Raw genomic sequence first — 17,829 nt, forward strand, 5'->3', positions numbered from 1 at the left:
CGGCCGCCGCCAGCCCCCTTACCGCGCTCCGGGCGGGCTACGCGGCGGGAGGGGACGGCAGCTCCCGCCGGCGCTCCAGCCGCTGCGGCGGCCGGGACATGTTGGGCCGGGCGGCTATTTATAGCGGCAGGAAGCGGCGCGGCGCGGCTCTGGGGCGCCGCTCCCCCGCCGCCGCGCAGGCCCCGGCCCCGCAGAGCGGGGGGCGGGCGGGCGCTGTCGGCCGGCCCGGGGGCCGGGAGGGGCGGGGGGGTGTCCGCCCCGTCTCCCCCGCCTCCCGGGGTCGCGGCCCCCGGCTAGCGGGCCCGGCCCGGCCCGGCCCGGCCGGCGGAGCGAGGCTTTCCCGTGGGCTGGTCCTTCCCAGGCGGTGCGGGGGTGCTGGCGAAGGCCGTGCCTCCCCCCCCGCCCGCACCTGCGGCCCTGCTGTCCCAGGTGTTCAATGGAAGTTAAAACCAGTCGGAGCGAACGAGACGATAACCACGTTACAGGGAACGGTTTTCAGGTCCCCAAGTGCTAACGACCCCGACCGTGAGCGCTGGCAGCTTTTCCAGGGGTTCGTCCCGTTCAGACCCGCCTCGGTCCCCCGGCCATACCCATTCCCCGCACTGGCAGCTCTGCTTTCCGCAACCTCTCGGCCTGCGTTGCGCCCGCTGCCAGGCGGTGTCCTGGGTGCCTATGTGAGCCAACACATTGATCCCACGGGCTTTTGTCTCTGCAGGATTTCACATTTTAGAGGTATTTGGACGTTTTGTGTTTACTCCATGCATGAACGCGCTCCAGCCAAACAGCTGCATAACACCATTGTCTAAAATATATGAATGTTAGGGACAAGAGTCCTGAAGATCTTAAACATCTCCCCACTCCCGCTCCGCGCTGACCCGGTCTTCGGGAAAGCCGCGACCCCCAAAGGCGGTGGAGCAGGGTCTCCTCTCCCCCCAGCTGCCAATGCTCCGTTTGACTGCAGAGCTCTACAACACGCTCCATTTTCCCCACCTGCCTCCGACGGCCTCGATAGCAGCCAGCAGGGGAGGGGTAGTGGAGCTTGGGGAATGGCAAGGCAGCAGGCAGAGACACACACGGTGGCGTAGAAATGTGATTAAACAGTGGGAAAGAGGCACTTGCTTTTTACCTTTTAAGGTTTGCAGTATGCAGAGGTGCGGGAAGGTCAATTACCCCTCTCTACATGATGCCCCAAACGGCGTTTGTGCTTCTTGCCTCAATTAACTCATGCAGAGATTGCTTTGCCAGACAAGCAATAGATTCTGCTTCCTTTTCCCTCTCAGCTTGACTAAGTTTTTGCTAGAAACAAAACTTCTGTTAATGTTTTTGGGTCCAGCGCTGAGGTCTTGAATGGAAAAAATGCCCAAATTCTATGTAACAGAGTAGCTTGGGCAGATAGGAGCAAGGTTTGAAGGACGAGAGCTGTGTCCTGGGTGCCTATATGAGCCAACACATTGATCCCATGGGCTTTTGTCTCTGCAGGATTTCACATTTTAGAGGTATTTGGACGTTTTGTGTTTACTCCATGCATGACATGCTCCAGCCAAACAGCTGCATAACACCATTGTCTAAAATATATGAATGTTAGAGACAAGAGTCCTGAAGATCTTAAACATGTTCTTGATTCCCTTGTAGCAACACATCCCAGCAAGGTCAAAGACTGAGTAACCTGTGTGCTGAGCTAACCTGCTACAATTTACTTTCATGTTTTGACCAGGAGATGGCCAGTTGCCCAAAGACAGCATTATGGTGAGACACGCTGCCCTGAGAGCAATGGCATTACTGATTTGCCTTCAGTGTAAGGTTTCAAACCTTGCCAGGCTTTTATGTAGGTAATTTCTCTGTTTCTGTGTCATTGCATACTTGGAGCATTATAAGATGGACACAAAAACAGGTTCAATTTTTTCTCTCTACCCTCTTCTGACACCCCGCCCCCCAACCTAGATCAGCTTGCAAGCAAAAATTATGGAGCTCACAAACGGAAAAACTGCAGGTACTCTTGTGTTTACTGCCTTTACAGACCTAAAGCTCCCTAAAGAGGGTCACAAATCCACATGAGGCTCCTAAGCACGGCATACTGCATTTGGGTCATTGGTTAGCTGAAAAGTCACATAGAGGCAAACAGCTTCCTCTTGTCTACGTACTGGGGAAATACCATGTGATGTGTTTATTCCAGGCTCCATGTGGGATAAATAGCAAACACTGATACTGATCTGCTCAGCTGTTAGTTGTTGGGAAGACGTGCTGCGATGGGAGATCTGTGCTGGGATGACGGGAAACGGTGACAACCCTTGCTAGGAAAGAGTTCTCCCTTTATGGGGAATCCACCAAGTGACCCACCATCACTGTCCTGCAGTAGCCTACAAACTCCTTTGGACTCTTGCCTGCTGGTCAGTCTGGCCTGTCGCACCGTGACAAATGAAATTGTCCTGTCCTTGTTGTAGATAACCCACCTGCAGCCAACGGAACTCAGCAGGGCTCTTGCAATGAGCATGGAAATGGTTGCTTGCGGGTTGGCTGTTTTTCATAGCTCTGCCAGTCTTTCTTTTATACTTTTTCAGGGAATGAAGTACGATTGTTTCAGAGAATCTTTTGCAAAGCAGGGCATGATTGCCCTGTCTGTAGTTGGGATTTGATTTCCAGAAAGGGAGGAAGTACTCCAGAGCTTTGTTAGAAGTCAGTGTCTGTGCAACATTCATCTGAGAGAAGCCTGGGAGATTTCATACCAATTTCACAATTTTTGAGGAAGAGAAAGAGGGAGGGAGGGAATTTACACCCAGGAGCACGCCTAGGGGCCTGGAGGCTGTGCTAGACTTTATCTAGCACTAGTAAACACATGAAAATGTGATGTCTTGTGACTGAATCCAAGCACAGCAACCTTCTAAAAGTGTCCAAAGTCCGAAGCATTTCTGATGTGCTAAACTAGCCGTGACTTTAAAGGCGACAGCTCACGTGCCACCATACCAGAAAGCAAACTTTTCAGGGAGGCAATGTGCTTCCTTTCTCCAATAGCAGCACAGTGTTTATGCGCTTTGCGGGTCCTGTGCTACACATACTCTTTCACCCTGCTGTCCCTACCCGCTGTGGTTTGCTTCAGCTGTGGAAACAGGAACTGCTGAGTCAGCACACTGATGAAACTCACACTGCTTTCACACATCTCCGGGGAGATGGCCACAGCAAGGAGGTTGCCAGCAACTTGTATGCTGGAGAAAAAAATGAGTACTTAAATTGTCTTACAATTGCCTGAAATAATAATCTAATTTCTTAAAACCTCTCAAACTGAAGGGGGCTTCAGGACCCAAGCACTAGTTGCAGGTGAACGATCGCACCTGGCATATGCAATCTCATGACCAAGCATTTAAAGTTCAGTGAATGTCATTTTTCTGCTCACTCTGTTGATCAGCTCAACTACATTTTACAAAGCCGAGATCCAACGGGCTGAATAGACAGAATAAGGCCATCAGGTTTAGCTCATCTGCCTGGTGACAATGGAAAGCAGCAGCCTGTTCTGATTACAGACTCACACAGAGGTGAAATTGCTCCCTTGGAGCTGGTACAAAGTAATGGACTTTAAAAATTCAAATAACCCCCTCAGAAAGGTTAGGTCTCCTGAATAACACAAGTGCCAAAGGGGAAAGAGATTTGGGGGTGACTGCTTCTCTGAGAGCAAAATATCCATGGCACAGAGGAAAGGAGCTGAAGGTCAGCTAAAGGGATGGGAAGGGGAATGTTAAATGCCAAATTGTTTAAAAAATGGAAAGAGATTCAGTCTGAAGAAGATGGAGATGTTCCAGAGAGCTATTCTATTAAGGACATAAATAGGGTGTTATCAACAAGCTCAGAGTGAACAAGAGCAGCTTTAATAGCAAGAAGATGGCAGTTAGAAGAGGGACAAGTTAACTGCTTGGGGTACTATCACTATGAAAGCAACACCTTCTCACCCAGAGGGCCCTGGTCTGCCTTCATTTAAATGAGGTCTGCTTACTTCAGCACCACAGTGTTTGCATTTCATTATTTTTTACACTTATTAGAGAAATTTAACAATGAGTAAGGCCTGTTTCTTCTTTTGCTTATCATGAGAATTGTTAGTCAAAGCTCAGAGCCAAAATTTGCCTGTTGAAGGCAACGAGGCAGCAGAGAGGCACGCGCGGGTCTCAACGAGTATTATCCAGGACCATCTCCCTGGGGCTGCTGGTGCTACCCATGCAGGAGAGAGGAGAGTTTAGTATTTAGATTGCAGTGAGAGACTACAGTACTGTAAATGAGAAATCATTAGACAATATGTACCTATGCGTTGACAACAAATTATCTTTGACAGTGACTGAGATAGCACATTTACAACCTCCAAAGCTACTATTTTAGCAGGCATACAGATGTGCTGACATGTTAAAAGGGCAGTAGCAGATGAGAAGAAATGGTCTCTTTCAGTAGATGGATAGTAGTAACAGGTGATGTTAGTGGTATGCAAGAAAAATATATCACAAAGGTGAGCTAGGAACAGAGAATAAAGACAGCTAGGACAGCCTGAGTATTCAAAGCAAAGCAAAAAAAGATGCAGATGAACTCTCTCCTGAAGTGTGCTTATTGATGGTTGGAGGACCATCTGTTTGGAGAGTTGGAGTACAATGCCCAGATTCTGCAACCTAAGAAGGGAAGCTGTTAGCATTTATTTTTGCCTGGTATCACATCTTTTGACATGCAAGTAGTTCATCAAGACCCAGAGCAATGGGAAGGCAGAAGATCTACTGTACCCATAAGACAGATCAAACTATCGCAAATAAAAATTTTCAAATAAATAATTTCAAAACTTTTTCTGAGAAAGTGGAAAGAAAACACTGCAACATGGTAGCTAGCTACGTACAAGGAGAGCTGGAGAAGCGAGCAGGCATGCACATACCTCCCAGCACATAGGTGGCATTTGGAGGCCACAACCCAGATCTGCCTCAAGGAAGTTGGGCAAGCTGAACAAAGGTACTGCGGATGCTCACCATGAATTTTGTTACCTGATGTTTATTTTTAATGCTAAGATTCAACCACATGCTGCTCACAGAGGATTAGTTCCGTCAATTTTAGTGCCAATCACCATCTCCCAAATCAAGTCCCAGGCACCATTATGCTGCAGCTTCGCTCTTGGAGAGCCGGGGAACTGCGTGACTCCCTCCGAAGACCGAGAGCTGAGAACTCACACTGAAGATAAACAGATCTGTAGCAAACACTCCATCTGTCAGCAGAGGTTTTGCCCAGCATACATCTTCAGCAATCGTTTACAGGGTTAACGATCATCCAGGGAGGCAAAGATTACCATCATCTAAACAGTAAGAGCTGAGCAGAGTGTTACAAGTGATTGATTACCCCAGACAAACTGTTTGCTTTGCTTAGGACTGCAGCTCACCAAAAACATTGTCCAGCAAACACTATGCAATAATGGAAGTATTGCACAAGTGCCTGATTTTCCCTATAGAGCGTTTCAAATGCCTGTCTGCAGACATGACACATTCCTGTAGAACATTATCGTAATACAAATAATTTTATTAAATTCACAGCAAATTATTTACAGCTGTTAGCAAAGTAGTCCTATTGGTTTGGACAACCAGCTGGGAAAGATGAGTAACTTGTGTCAGTTGCCCCACCTTTCCTTATTTATTTTTGAGGAAAATAGGGAGCACTGCTAGTATTTCCATGCTGTATTATTGAAACACACAGAGGCTTGTTGCTTATGTTGAGTATTCACTAAAACCCAAAGGTCTTTGGCCAAAAGCAGCACTACTTTCTTTTAGCCACTAGAGTGAGCTGCTGCTCAACATTTGAATAAAGTTTGGGTAATTATTTGTGTTGCTCAGAAGAGGAGGTGCCTTGTCATTTTGTTACACATAAGTAAAACTGAGACCCACACTTTGCCTAGGAATGATCTTTGTGATGCTGCATCTGACTTTAATGCTCGTGATCTATTTGAGCAGGGCAGGAGACAGTGAGAATTGTGTTTAAGATGTCATTCTGAGCACCCCCAAATTTGAAGCTGCCCCCCACATTAGTCATCACTCAAAATGGAGAGTGGAAACCAACTTTCCTGGAGCAGAGTAGGCTGAGTACAGACATCAACCTATGGATACCATCCTTTCCCCTCTGGCCTTAACTTTTCCCTTAGGATGCAATTGCAGAACATCTCTGTTGACAACAGAAAATCCTGAGCATTAATACATAATGAACATGGGGCTTCTTATAATGAATATCAACAGGTGAAAATAAGAGGGCAGCGACTGCAACATAGCCACTGGGATGGCTGATGATCAGGGAGCAGGGCTCAGTGATAAAACAAGGCAAAAAGTCCTCCTCTATATAGTCCTTTACCATGCGACTTGATGGCAAAAAATACCAGTGGGACCCAACTGGCTGAGGCTGGATCCTTCCCACAGTAAGAAACAGTCCCTCCTCTTTGCTGTATCAAGAGTTTCTACAGGTAGAGTCACGTATGACAGTCAGTCATTTCAGATTTGTTCATGAAAATCAAGTGCTTAAGCATGGAGTTTGAGATATTTCTGCTGGTTACATCTAGTGTTACAAGAGGAGTCATTTGTGACTCTGCCAATACAAAAACCACAGAGCAGATATTAAAACCAGCTTGAACGCTAAAGTTGGATAGAGATTTACAGCTCAGCTAAAGCTTATTAACACTGCTATTGATTTCACTGGAATTGTATCTGTGGGTTACAAAGTCAGACAGACTTATTAATACATTAACATTTTTAATAAATGGATCAAAAGCTGGCTGACAGCCATTCAGTCTACCAGTAACACAAGTGTTTCTTTCTGGCAATGAAATGCCACTGAGCAGCAGCTCAGAAGTGCTAAGTTTGGAGCCTTACGTTTTACTATCCCTGCTTTTTCCCGGCAGGGACTGATTCCTGTCTGTGAAGCTTTCAGAGACTGGCCAGGTTTTGATGGTTAAGATGCTTTCAGATGCTGACCAGGGTAGCAAATAGTTTCCAGCTGATGTTCATCCTTGCTGATTTAATTCAATGAGGCGACCAGCAAATACAGCTAATGTTCCTATAATACAAACTAGCATAAATATGCCAAGGAGAAGATGATCAACCACCATTGCAACGAACTTCCATTCTTCTGCAGCCTGGGAAAGAAACAAAGGAGATGGTAAAATCTCTGCAGAGCCATGTTTGTTATGGGTGTTCTTGTAACTTACCCCTTGAACAAGGGAAAGGCTCTGCCTTAAGTTCCACTATTATTATGCAAAAAAATATTCATTTTCTTCTCAAAAGCAGGTCAGTGGTTGAGAAAGCCTAAGCTACCTAGAAATGCAAGTTTCCAGACTAAAGTGTTAAGAATCCCAGGCAATTTGGTGAACAATTTCATTAAAAAGAAACGTTGAAAAGCTTAATTTTTAGTCAAACGGTTGCTTTTGAAAGAGAGTTTAAAAAGTTGAAAGCAAAACACTTAGTTTGATCTAACTGGCTTTTGTTTTTCTATTGCTTTTTCATTCTCTTGGGATACCTAAGCAATTGTCATTAATTTAGCTCTAGTCTCTGCTTTCCATGCCTAGCATACACTCTAAGGTCTGGGAAAACCTCCTCTGTAGATCCCTTAGTCTTTTTTCCAGTTGTGGGATACTGTGACCACTTACTCTGCGACCACCTTTTCACTGGGTGCTTTTGTGGGAACCCAGCACCGTAAGATTGAGCAGAGTGCGAGGTGCTAAGTGCAGCAGGGCACAGGATTTTCACCCTGTAACTCTGCTTTACGGAGCGATACGTACTGGCCTAAGACACTGTCTACTTCTGCCTTAGTTGCCCCACAAGTAGAAGAGGGTGTTGTAAATTATCTAGAGGACACTGATAATCAATACTGTTTTCAGGTGCTTCATAAGCGCCTAAGTGAATGCAACAAAGCAGCAGCCTTCAGAAGTCACAACCTTCAGTTTATTTGGGGAACTTGACTTCTGAAATCCCCTGGAAGTGATATCAGTGGTGCCCAGATGACACAAGCATCTGGGCACCACTTCCGAAGCAAGCACTTGCCAGTAACCCGAAGACCCTCCTTGTAAGCCTAGGAGGAAGCGAAGCCCAGAGGCACTGAAGCCACCCCAGCCCTGCTGAAGGTAACACTTTATCTGCAGAGAGGCACAGGAGTCATGTGGAACATGAGACTACAGCCAGAGCCTTTCCACATGCTCCAGGAATTCGGTCACAGGAACAAACACTGTGGTGCAAATCCTGCCCATGGGATGGAGGCGCCTCCTTTCCAAGAGCATAGCCAAATTACTGTCCCGCAGAACTCTCTCCCCATCTTCAGGCTAGCCTGCAGCTCAACAGGAAAGGTCTAGGATCACTTAGAAAGGTGAAGTCCCAGGACTGAATTACCCATGCAAAAGCTGTGTGAGCTGTGATAACTGAAATAAAAGGAGGGGGTTAATTGTGTTGAATCTACTAGAAGGAGGCAGAGCTAGGTTTTCCTGGGGAACACTGCCATATGTGACTCTACACACATTTATCCTTCCTTTGGCTTGCAATGTGGAAAAAGTCAGTCATCAGAGTAGCTCATGACATGCTTCACTTGCAGGGACTAGTTGTAGCATACAGGAATAAAACAAAACGTTATCGAAATAAGAATTATCATTTGTAAGTTACATATAACACTTCTCAGATAAAACTACTGGCCTTTTGGAGTTTTGCTTGCTTCCTGGCTTTTCAAAAGCAACAGGAGCTGGCTTATTGCAGGGGGAAGATGCCCGAGTGAGAGACAGGAGGAATGTATTTTGGAACTTGCTTACGGTTCTTGAAACTGCTTTGCTACTCACAGACACCTCATCTCTGTGGCTTCACATACCACGTTTAGAAAACCTTAGCACTGACACTCTTTTTTCAAATGTTCTTTTTTGGGCGGCCAAGATGCAATGGTCATCTGCAACAATTATTTGTTGCTCCTCGTTGACTGCATCAAGGGGAGAAGACTGTTGCCTGCTAAAGCCAGACCAGGGCTTGAAGTGGTTTTTTTTTTAAGGTGGGGATATTTTGCCAAAAAAATAAGATGTAGCAATTTGAAAGCAAGAAATGAATCATGAACAAAAAATGCCTTACGTTACTGGCTTCTTGGTCCGATTTCATCGTTTCCGCAATGTATTTGATTCCCTCTATAGCATTTTTCACATCTGGATTTTTGGTAAGTGGGGAGTAGAAGTTGACAGGCACAGAACCTGGCTTCCCAGAAATTTCAGAAATATCAATATCTTCTGCAAAAATATTTTTGTCTTGTTTATCCCTGGATGGTCGTTTCATTGTAGAGAAAAACATGATGTTTGGGATTGTGTCAATAAAGATCTGAAAACAAAGAGGAAGACAACGACAGTTGCTGGTTTGCGGGGCTGCGTTGCAGACGCAGCTGCGTACTGAACAAAGGCAAGCCTCTCTGGTCACAGATCCCTTCCCGTGCTGGATCGGCTACAGATTCCCTCTCAGAGTATGTCACAGCCCGTGCCTCAGTCACACTGGGGCTTTTGTCAGCCTTATGTCCTGGGGCAGATTAGGGCACCCGCAGGCCTGTCACACGTTCTCTGGAAACCATTTTCCCCTGCCATATAGCCAACATCTACACATGAAGGGGGCTGCGACGTCCCGGAGCAGATCCTCAGGTGGTGTGAACTGACAGAGCTCCATCAATCTCATCTAATTTAGAACATATTGCTTAAAAATCTGGCTTGAAAAATGGACTACAAAAGATCTCTTTTGGCTACTTATGTTTGACTTTGCTATTACAAATGTTTGTTATACGTGCATATAAGGTTTACAATAATTTCCTTCGGAGTAACAAAGCTTGCTGCCAGAACGATTTTAAGCACATGCAGTGTTTGCCTGTTGAAATCTCCCTTCTGCAGGGATTGTTTGTGCTGCAGAATGAATCTGATGTAAGCTGTAGCCTTAAAAGTATAATTAGAAATACACAGAACAATCTCCTATTCATGTCATGGTTTAATATGCACCCAGGCAGGCTTAAAAAAATGCAAGAATAACTGAATGGGTCCTCTTTGGTACTGTCTCCTTGGCAAAGAACTTGTAATGATAGACATCCAATTTTTTCTACATCTTGTGGTTACTGTTCAGACTACTGTGCAAGGATCTCCTTGCTTCCAAGAACTACAGAGCAACTGTATTTACTGGAAAAGCATGGAGAAGATCATAGCTTTTGCTAAATTGTCTTTCGCAAAATGGGATGCCGAATGCAGGTATCTCCAATGGCCTTTGTGCTCTGTCTGCACTTACATGGACTGGTGCATTTGGCCACTGGCAGGCAGCAGAGCTTTACCGTCAGGAGAATCAGACTAGGAAATGTAATTTGAATCCAGCTGGACATTTTCTTTTCCCTGTACTTTCAGCTGCCTGTGTTTTGCCTCATCTGTTCCCTGCAAGACTCTACCCCAGTGGACAGTTTTGTTACTTAAAGGAGCACTTTAGCAGTCTTGCTGACTTTATGCACAGCTAAGTAGTTAACACTGGCTCTTGTGCCTAGAGAGATTTAACGTGATGCATTTACTTCCCCAATTCTTGTTGACTTTTATTAGAAAACCTGCCAGTAAAATATGGAGTGCTCAGTGGAAACCAGGAAACATGGAAAGCCATAGAGCTCACCTTCCTGACCCAGTGCGGCATGGTGTGAGTGCTTGGGGAGCGGTGGTGGGTGTTGATGACGATGACTGTGATGATGATTGAAGCGATGACAAACACCATTGTAAACAACATGTATTTGCCTATCAGAGGCACTGCACTGGAGGTGGAGGGAATCAGCTCCACAATGACCAGAAGGAACACAGTCAAAGACAGCAGGACAGAGATGCTGAGAGTCATTTTCTCACCTGCCATGCAAAAAAAACCCAAAACACAAACAAAAAAAACCCCGCAACAAAACCCACCATTGCTGCTCCTATCATTCAGTACAGACTATTCACAGAAGTACATGTGTGTGCATCTGGAGCGCAATCATCTCTCCCAGCATCCAAAGCAGTAACTAGGCGGGCCAAACCTGAGAGCCTAAGAGCATCAGCTCCAGCATTAAAGTGGGAATCACCACCTACGACTGGGCTGAGGTATGGGTGATGGATACAGAAAGCTTACTTGCCAGGAGCACTTCATGGGCTGCGCATTTTGAACGATGAAGTATATGCACCTGATTAATGCTTGCTCCACAGCCTCCTGGGGGTTCGCTTGCCTGCCTTACTCTCTGGCAGGCTCATGCTGGGCTGAGTAGGCAGACAAAAATCACATCTGACACCAGAGGTCAGTTGCTCTTTGAGGTCTTCCAGTATGTAGGATGTCAAAACCGAACCACAAAACGTGATTCACACATCTTTTTTCTGTCAAGTTCAACTTTATAGAAAGTTTTCCACTAAAAAAAAATACCTCAAGTATTTCATAGAAGGGGCTTAATGAAATTAAGCAGTATGAAAAGCTGACACAAGGTAAAATGAATGAAGCAGAGGAAATGGTTGCAGGGAGCAAGAGCTACTCAGCAGGGACAAAGGAGGCCAGAAGCGTCCAGGATTACTCTTTGTGTCACACGAAGTAATTTCTGTGAATGGATAACAAGCTCTTTGCTCTAATACCACACCAAAGGGCCCCACTCACCCCTTGTGTGTTCACTTACTGCATGATGTACTAACACGCTAACTACCTACCTATGGCAAAACATAAAAAACAACTAGCTAGATCTTTGTTTTGCAGAAGTTAACTGGCTAGTTAAGCAGTGACTTCTGTGGGAAATCAGCCCAATTTATTTATATGAATAGTTTCAGCTTTCAGCGCTTACGCTTTATTTGCAGAATGTTTGGAGCTGTTATTCTGATCAGAAACGTCCAGTTTTAGTAAGTGCTGCCCTTCAAGTTGGCTGGTGATTTCAAACACTCAGAATATCTCAGAAACTTGTTAGAAGAACAATTTCTATGGCAATAGTATGAATAAATTCACATACCTGAATCTGTGGGTAGGTAAAAAACTAAGCCGGTTAAAAAGGAAAAGAGCAGGCAGGGAATGATGACATTCACGATGAAGTAGAGAGGCAGACGCTGCATGAGGAAGTGGTAGGTGATATCCAGGTAGGGAGTGTCAGGGCAGCAAGCGTAGTAAACCCAGTGCTTCCAGCCACGGTAGTCCTTCATTACCCATTCCCCGCTCTCCATGAAGTTACTCAGATCTGGACGATCACTCTCCTGACAGCAAAAAAACCCAAGTTCTTAATATTAGATGTTCTGAACAAAATCAAAACTTGGCAGTGGCTCAGGAACAGGATCGCCAATAACTCAGACACTTCATGTGTTTTTGTGAGCAAACCACTTTGTGTATGTTATTTTGCCTTAGAGTATCATCCTCTACACAGCATTCAACTAAATATTTTACAGAAACAGTCAAGGATAGTCAACTAAGAGAAAGACTGATTAAATCTTTACAGGTAGGAGACGTACCTGAGGGGACAGGGAAAGAGTCCTTGGAAATGGAAAGTCATGAGCAGAGAAAAAGCACCCCCCCAAAAAAAAGGTAAGCAAAAAAAACCCAAAAGCAGAACAGGCAGCACCATAAGAAGTGGTGTGAAGCTGTCAGAGGATAGACAGGTAGGAGACTTAGTTAGGGCACGGGAATTATGTGTATGGAGGATTTTAGAAGCCAAAGCAGGAAATTTTGTGCTAGATCTATAAATAGGGCTTTCATATTTTACAGGTAGTGCCTGGTTGTTTTTTCAGTCAAAACAAGGTTATATTCTATTCTAAATCTGAGATTTCCCTAAAAACATATCCACGTCTTTACTGCTTTTCCCAATTGCAAACTCTTTGCTTACCGGGTTAATAACAACCATTGTACCATCGTATGTCCAAGTTCCCAACTTCATACTGCAGTTCTGCTGGTCAAATGGGAAGTGCGTGACTATAATTTCACAGTAACTTTTAAAAATAGCTGGTGGCGTCCAGGTGATCAGGCCTGTGTGCTCCAGAAGGACTTTGGTGTATTTAACGATGGCAAAATCACCATCTGCGCTGCAAAAGGAACAAGGACATTAACAGCAATATGGGCAGCATAATTAACATAGTCACAAAAGGATTTCTCTGGCTGTGGATTGACTGGTCCCCCCAGTGCCATTGTGCCCGCTCCTGGAGAAGCTTGCTCTGACGCGTGCTGCCCACGGGCCCAGATGCCGTGGGACAGCAGCCCTGCCATAGTGGTGCCAGGGGACAGAGCTACCCCTCCCTCCCCAGGCAGCTGGCACCCCTTACTTGTTGTAAAGAACAAGGTCTGGCCGCCAGATATCGTCTGAGGGGATGCGGATTTTTTTCACACCACCATAGTCGTCTGGATTCCACTTGAGGTTGACGTCTGTCCATTGCTAAAGAGGGAGGATTTCAGCCACTGAGAGCCTCTTCCAGCACTTCTGGGGGTAGTTTTGGTACTTCCTAGAAACATGCACCTCCCTGGCTTTGGGACTTGCAGGTAAGCATAAACACGCTAGTGGGACCCCCAGCTAATTTTTTACATTAACTTAAATTTTGGTTTAAGAAGCTCATTAAAAAAAAAAAAAGAAAATAATATAAAAGCTAAATATACCAGAAGTGTACTGTTTGAAATACAACACAAAATGCTTTTCTTAAAGCTCTTAGTGTCTAGCACATTCTGTTCTTGAGACCCCAGTAAGAAGAAATGCTCTGCTAACTGACCCACCTGTCTAAGTTGCCCCTAAAAGTATAACAGAGTAGTTAATTCCTGGCTGTGCCTCACGCATTTATTTGAATTGGATGAAATGGTTAGCAATATTTAGAGTTACCTGTTTCAGGCGTACATTGGTTGTCACAATCTGATTTACTTCATCCTTAAAAAAAAGAAAGAAAAGAAGGCAGTAGCAGCAAACATCAGGATTAAAGGAGAAAAATTGTTTCCTTAGGAAAACGACACCGGTCAGCACTATCACGTAAGCCAGTGGTTCAACATGTACCACACGTTTATACCATACCACGCTAATAAGCTGAATGAGCTGCAGCCCGACGGTGACGACAACGGCGTCCCGATGGTCCTCCACTGGGCGCACCACCTTGTTGTAGTCCCTGAACAAGTCCTCAACGAGGCGAGTCTCGTGTTCATAGCACAGGGCCAGGCCAGCTGCAGAACAGCAGGGGTTGCGTCAGTGAGATGGGACAGGGAACAGGCTACAGCGCCATCAGTCTGAGGTGGGCACGAGGGAAGTACTGTCAACAGCAAGCCACTGGCGATGGGTTAACTCCAAGACCTCTGTGTGACTCCTCATTTCAGGTGTGCATTATGTGCATTGCAAATACTGTCAGCAGGGGTAACTACCTATCTGATCTGGAGGTCGGTTTAGGAGTAAGGCAACAACAGCCTCCAACCAGGAGATGAGTGAAAACGAATAGCCATCCATGACTGTGGACATCAGACTGAGCATTAGGAATCTCCTCCAGGCTCTCCCAACCCACAACTGTGCTTACATGCAATACTTGTGGACAGTTAAGCACACAGAATACCCATAATCAGGGATTCCTGATGTTGTCTTCTCCACCTTCAATTCCACGGACTTGCCTGTAAGAGTAATGTTAAAGGACAGGGCCAAGCACAACAGTCATTGAGGTGAAAGCCTCATCCAGACTCCTTGCATCTGAAGTCTAAGCAGAGCGGGAGCTCCTCTCCACGATGGCAGTCGCTCACGTTGTGTTTGTGGTGAGAGAGCAGGAAACCATTCACAATGCGGTCTCATATCTCCCTGTCCTCAGGGAAGGTCTCAACCTGTCCTTGGAGAGATCTGCCCACAGAGTGCTCAGCATGACTCGGCAGCGCTACATGAAAGAGCCCTCGTAAGAAGGGCATCATGAGTGAAAATAGGTAACAGCTTTGTTCTAGCGCAGCTTTAGCAGTGCGTGTGCGTGGCATTGTACTCCCAAGGGGTGAGGGCTCAGATTCCCACCTCACAGAAAAACGGACGAACACCATTTCCAGGCTGCCTGTTGCAGAACAAGCAGCCGCATCACATACCCAGACTGTAGCTGCTTCACTGTTACGGGGGAGTAAAGGAAAGGGAAATGGGGGCTTGGGGATGTTTTTGTATGTACCCCCTTTTAAAGGTAGTGAGAGGGAACAGAACAGCTGAGCCTCGCCACAAGCATTTTTGGCAGATCCCATCCTTGCCTTCCTGTCTCTCAATTTGAATCCTGGGCCATTGCAGTCAACAAGAATTTTGCTGACTCCAACCTAAGCCAGGATTTCCCCTTGTTTCCTCACTGCCTTTTCATCAGCTCCTTTTATACAGTTGAGCTGAGATTCCAAGGATTCTGTCTCAGCCTTGTCCTGCCATGAGATGATATTAAAATACTTGGATGCCATTGAGAAAAGCTGTCAGCCGCAGCCAAGCACTGCTTGCTTACCCTGCCAGGAGGCTGGGCTGGGGTGGGCAGGAGTCGTCTTTCAATTTTTAGATATGATGCTGTGATCATAACTTAAGTCAATATCTTTGCTATGCTTTATTAATCCAATTAAAATCCTTCCCATTGCTACCTTCTGGTGTGGCTTGGTAGGAATTTAGTATGCTGTTTGAATTTGGTGAAAAGTTTTTAGGATCACAAAATACATATTCTTTTAAGGGACAGTTTAAAAGGAATTATCCTGGTACAACACATGCAGCTGCAAATCAATTCTGCTTCCTTGTCAGCAGTGCCACAACTTAATGAAGGTTCTTGTGATGAATTTTTACATTTCAAGCCACGTTTAGTAGATCCTTTCATACATTTTGAAATACACGTAGCACTAGAGTGAACGGGAACATGGCAAAAGATGCCAGAGAGAAAAATAGTTAAGCACAAAAACTTCTCACTTCAAAATATCTGGTGTCTGAAATTACAAATTTCTGAGCTGTTACAAATACACTCCAAAGCTCTCATTGAACAGATCTGGTGTGTTCATAAAACCTTATCAGCAGGACAGACTGCTCCCAGAACACACATTTGCTCATACCAATGTATATGCAAAGCCCTGGTCCTGCACAGTCAGGAAGGAGCTGACCCCCATTCAAGGCAATGGCTGGAACATGTTTACCTGCGGAGATGAGGAGGAGTACACGATGCACCTTCATCATCCCAGCTCCCTCTTGCTGCAGTCATACGGACGGAGGCACACACGAGGCGCCTTTAAGGTCTCTTCAGAGGAGGGCTGTGCTGCCTCCTGCCAGGGTGCTGGCGAAATATAACCACCGAGGTATTGATTTACAGCACCTGTTTTTAGGAATGACAGCTGAGGGCCACTGCACTGCTGGGTTGGAAATGGGAGCATAGTGTGTTTCACCAGTCAAGTATCTTCTGCAGTTTACAGAAGGTAATTTTTTTCTAAGTGGCAATGTGATCTGTGACTTAATAAACAAATAAATATATAAATAAAGATAAGAAAGAATTATCTGTAGAGTAACTGAACATCTCGGTGAGATCTCGGAAACTTCCTGAGCTGGAGAACCAAAGCTGTGCATCACCCTTTGTGACCAGAGCAACTTGCCAGATTTGGGATTTTGTTTCTCCAAGGGAAAACAGATTGCAGTCATTTATTTCTGATACACCCTCACCAGAGTACAGACTGCACACTGGGATGAGGCTGCCCCCTTTGCTTCACAGATGGATGAGAATTCTTTGAAGAAATGAACAAATTTGTTCAAGAGAGATCAATCTCCTTGAATCTACAGGGATTTTTAGAAGGTATTCAGTAGAGTCGCCCCCTTGAAAGCAGTTAACTAACCTAAGCATCCTGAAGTAAGAGGGAAAAATCCTCCCATAGATACCTCTATAGACTTACTGAACTGTGAAAGGTGAAAGGTAGGAATATGATTGGTTTCTATAGCAGGGCAGATCCAGTGGATTCCTGCAGGGCATGCTAGTGTTTGCTCATTATTGTCATAACTCACCTGGAAAAGGGGTGAAAAGTGAGGTGTTTGGTAATAATAATCAGTTATTCAGGCTAGCAAAGAAAATGACCAACTGTGAAGAATTTTTATATATATATATATATATATATCTCCCTCTATATATATATATATCTATCTCATATATATACGATGACCTCCTCTGAGCTCACCAATACAGCTCAGGAACAAAATCTTGAAATAGATAGTTCTGTGAAGTGCTCAGCAGCATGAGAAAAGCCAGTCCATCAGTTCCTAGGACAGGAGATGAAGAAAACTGGAAAGATGCAACTATAAATCCATGGTGTCCTGAGTGCTCTTTGCAGCTCTGGTCCTCTGGTTTCAAAAGGAGACTTGGAAAAGGCCCAGGAGAAAGTGACAATGACATCCACGGTACAAACTGGCTTCCGTACCTGGAACAGATAGGCAGTATGAACCTTCAGCCCGGAAGAGAAGCCAGGAAGAGAAAGAGCTTTGATGGGGTCTGTAGAATCCCAAATGGTCTGGAGAAGGCAGATTTGGATTCGGTCACTGTCCCAGTGCAAAAAAGTGAGGGCATTGAGGGAAACTTGGAGTTGGCAGGCTTAATCAAGATGCTCCTTCACACAGTGTGACTGCAGCGGAACGCGGTGCCACAGGAGTGTCTGGTTGCCAGAAGTTCATGTGCATTCCAAAAAATCAGTTTGATAAATTAATTTCATACTATTAAATAAAACAAAGAAGTCTGTCACAGAAGTCCCAGAGTCACAAGTCACAGGAGGCTGGGGCAGTGTCCTGGGGAAATATTGCCTAATGCTTAAGCTGTTCTTGCACTTTTCCCTAGGCACCTGCTGTTTGGAAACAGGACATTGCACTAGGTGACCTGCCACAATCATTCTTACACACTGCTCCAAATGTCTT

General features: G+C 45.3%; 2 protein-coding genes across 6 annotated transcripts in view; both read right to left on the bottom strand.

Annotated features, from left to right (window-relative positions):
• WIPF1 (WAS/WASL interacting protein family member 1) overlaps positions 1 to 226 on the bottom strand; it is a 58,558-nt gene extending 58,332 nt beyond the window's left edge. For 2 of the 3 annotated variants that reach the window (XM_069781467.1, XM_069781469.1), the window contains exon 1: positions 23 to 167. The gene's annotated coding sequence lies outside the window, so the exon portion shown is untranslated. Of the gene's footprint in view, positions 1 to 22 lie in introns of all 3 variants that reach the window. The other variant, XM_069781471.1, reaches the window with a different exon arrangement.
• Positions 227 to 4,987: 4,761 nt separating this feature from the next.
• CHRNA1 (cholinergic receptor nicotinic alpha 1 subunit) lies at positions 4,988 to 16,230 on the bottom strand. Of its 3 annotated transcripts, none has more exons than XM_069781474.1 (9): positions 16,080 to 16,230; positions 13,993 to 14,138; positions 13,807 to 13,851; positions 13,262 to 13,371; positions 12,829 to 13,024; positions 11,968 to 12,205; positions 10,632 to 10,855; positions 9,087 to 9,326; positions 4,988 to 7,123 (listed from the first exon to the last, which is right to left on the bottom strand). In XM_069781474.1, the coding sequence occupies exons 1-9, from the start codon at positions 16,117 to 16,119 to the stop codon at positions 6,992 to 6,994; spliced, it is 1,371 nt and encodes a 456-aa protein (XP_069637575.1). In that variant the 5' UTR covers positions 16,120 to 16,230; the 3' UTR covers positions 4,988 to 6,991. The 3 variants fall into 3 exon arrangements, with proteins under 3 accessions (XP_069637575.1, XP_069637576.1, XP_069637574.1); XM_069781475.1 differs by having other exon boundaries at positions 13,262 to 13,368; positions 13,993 to 14,154; positions 16,093 to 16,185; XM_069781473.1 differs by having other exon boundaries at positions 13,993 to 14,154; positions 16,093 to 16,185.
• Positions 16,231 to 17,829: the final 1,599 nt, after the last annotated feature.

Source organism: Haliaeetus albicilla, chromosome 4 (genome assembly GCF_947461875.1).
Source record: "Haliaeetus albicilla chromosome 4, bHalAlb1.1, whole genome shotgun sequence".
Taxonomy (NCBI): domain Eukaryota; kingdom Metazoa; phylum Chordata; class Aves; order Accipitriformes; family Accipitridae; genus Haliaeetus; species Haliaeetus albicilla.

Bases quoted from the DNA above. Each gene is read 5' to 3' on its own strand.
- CHRNA1 (XM_069781473.1), bottom strand. From the start codon at position 16,119: ATGATGAAGGTGCATCGTGTACTCCTC. The intron at 9,327-10,631 runs GTGAGCTCTATG...CTTTGTTTTCAG, and splicing joins TGCCGCACTGGGTCAGGAAG to ATCTTTATTGACACAATCCC. The intron at 7,124-9,086 runs GTAAGGCATTTT...TTTCTTTCCCAG, and splicing joins CGGACCAAGAAGCCAGTAAC to GCTGCAGAAGAATGGAAGTT.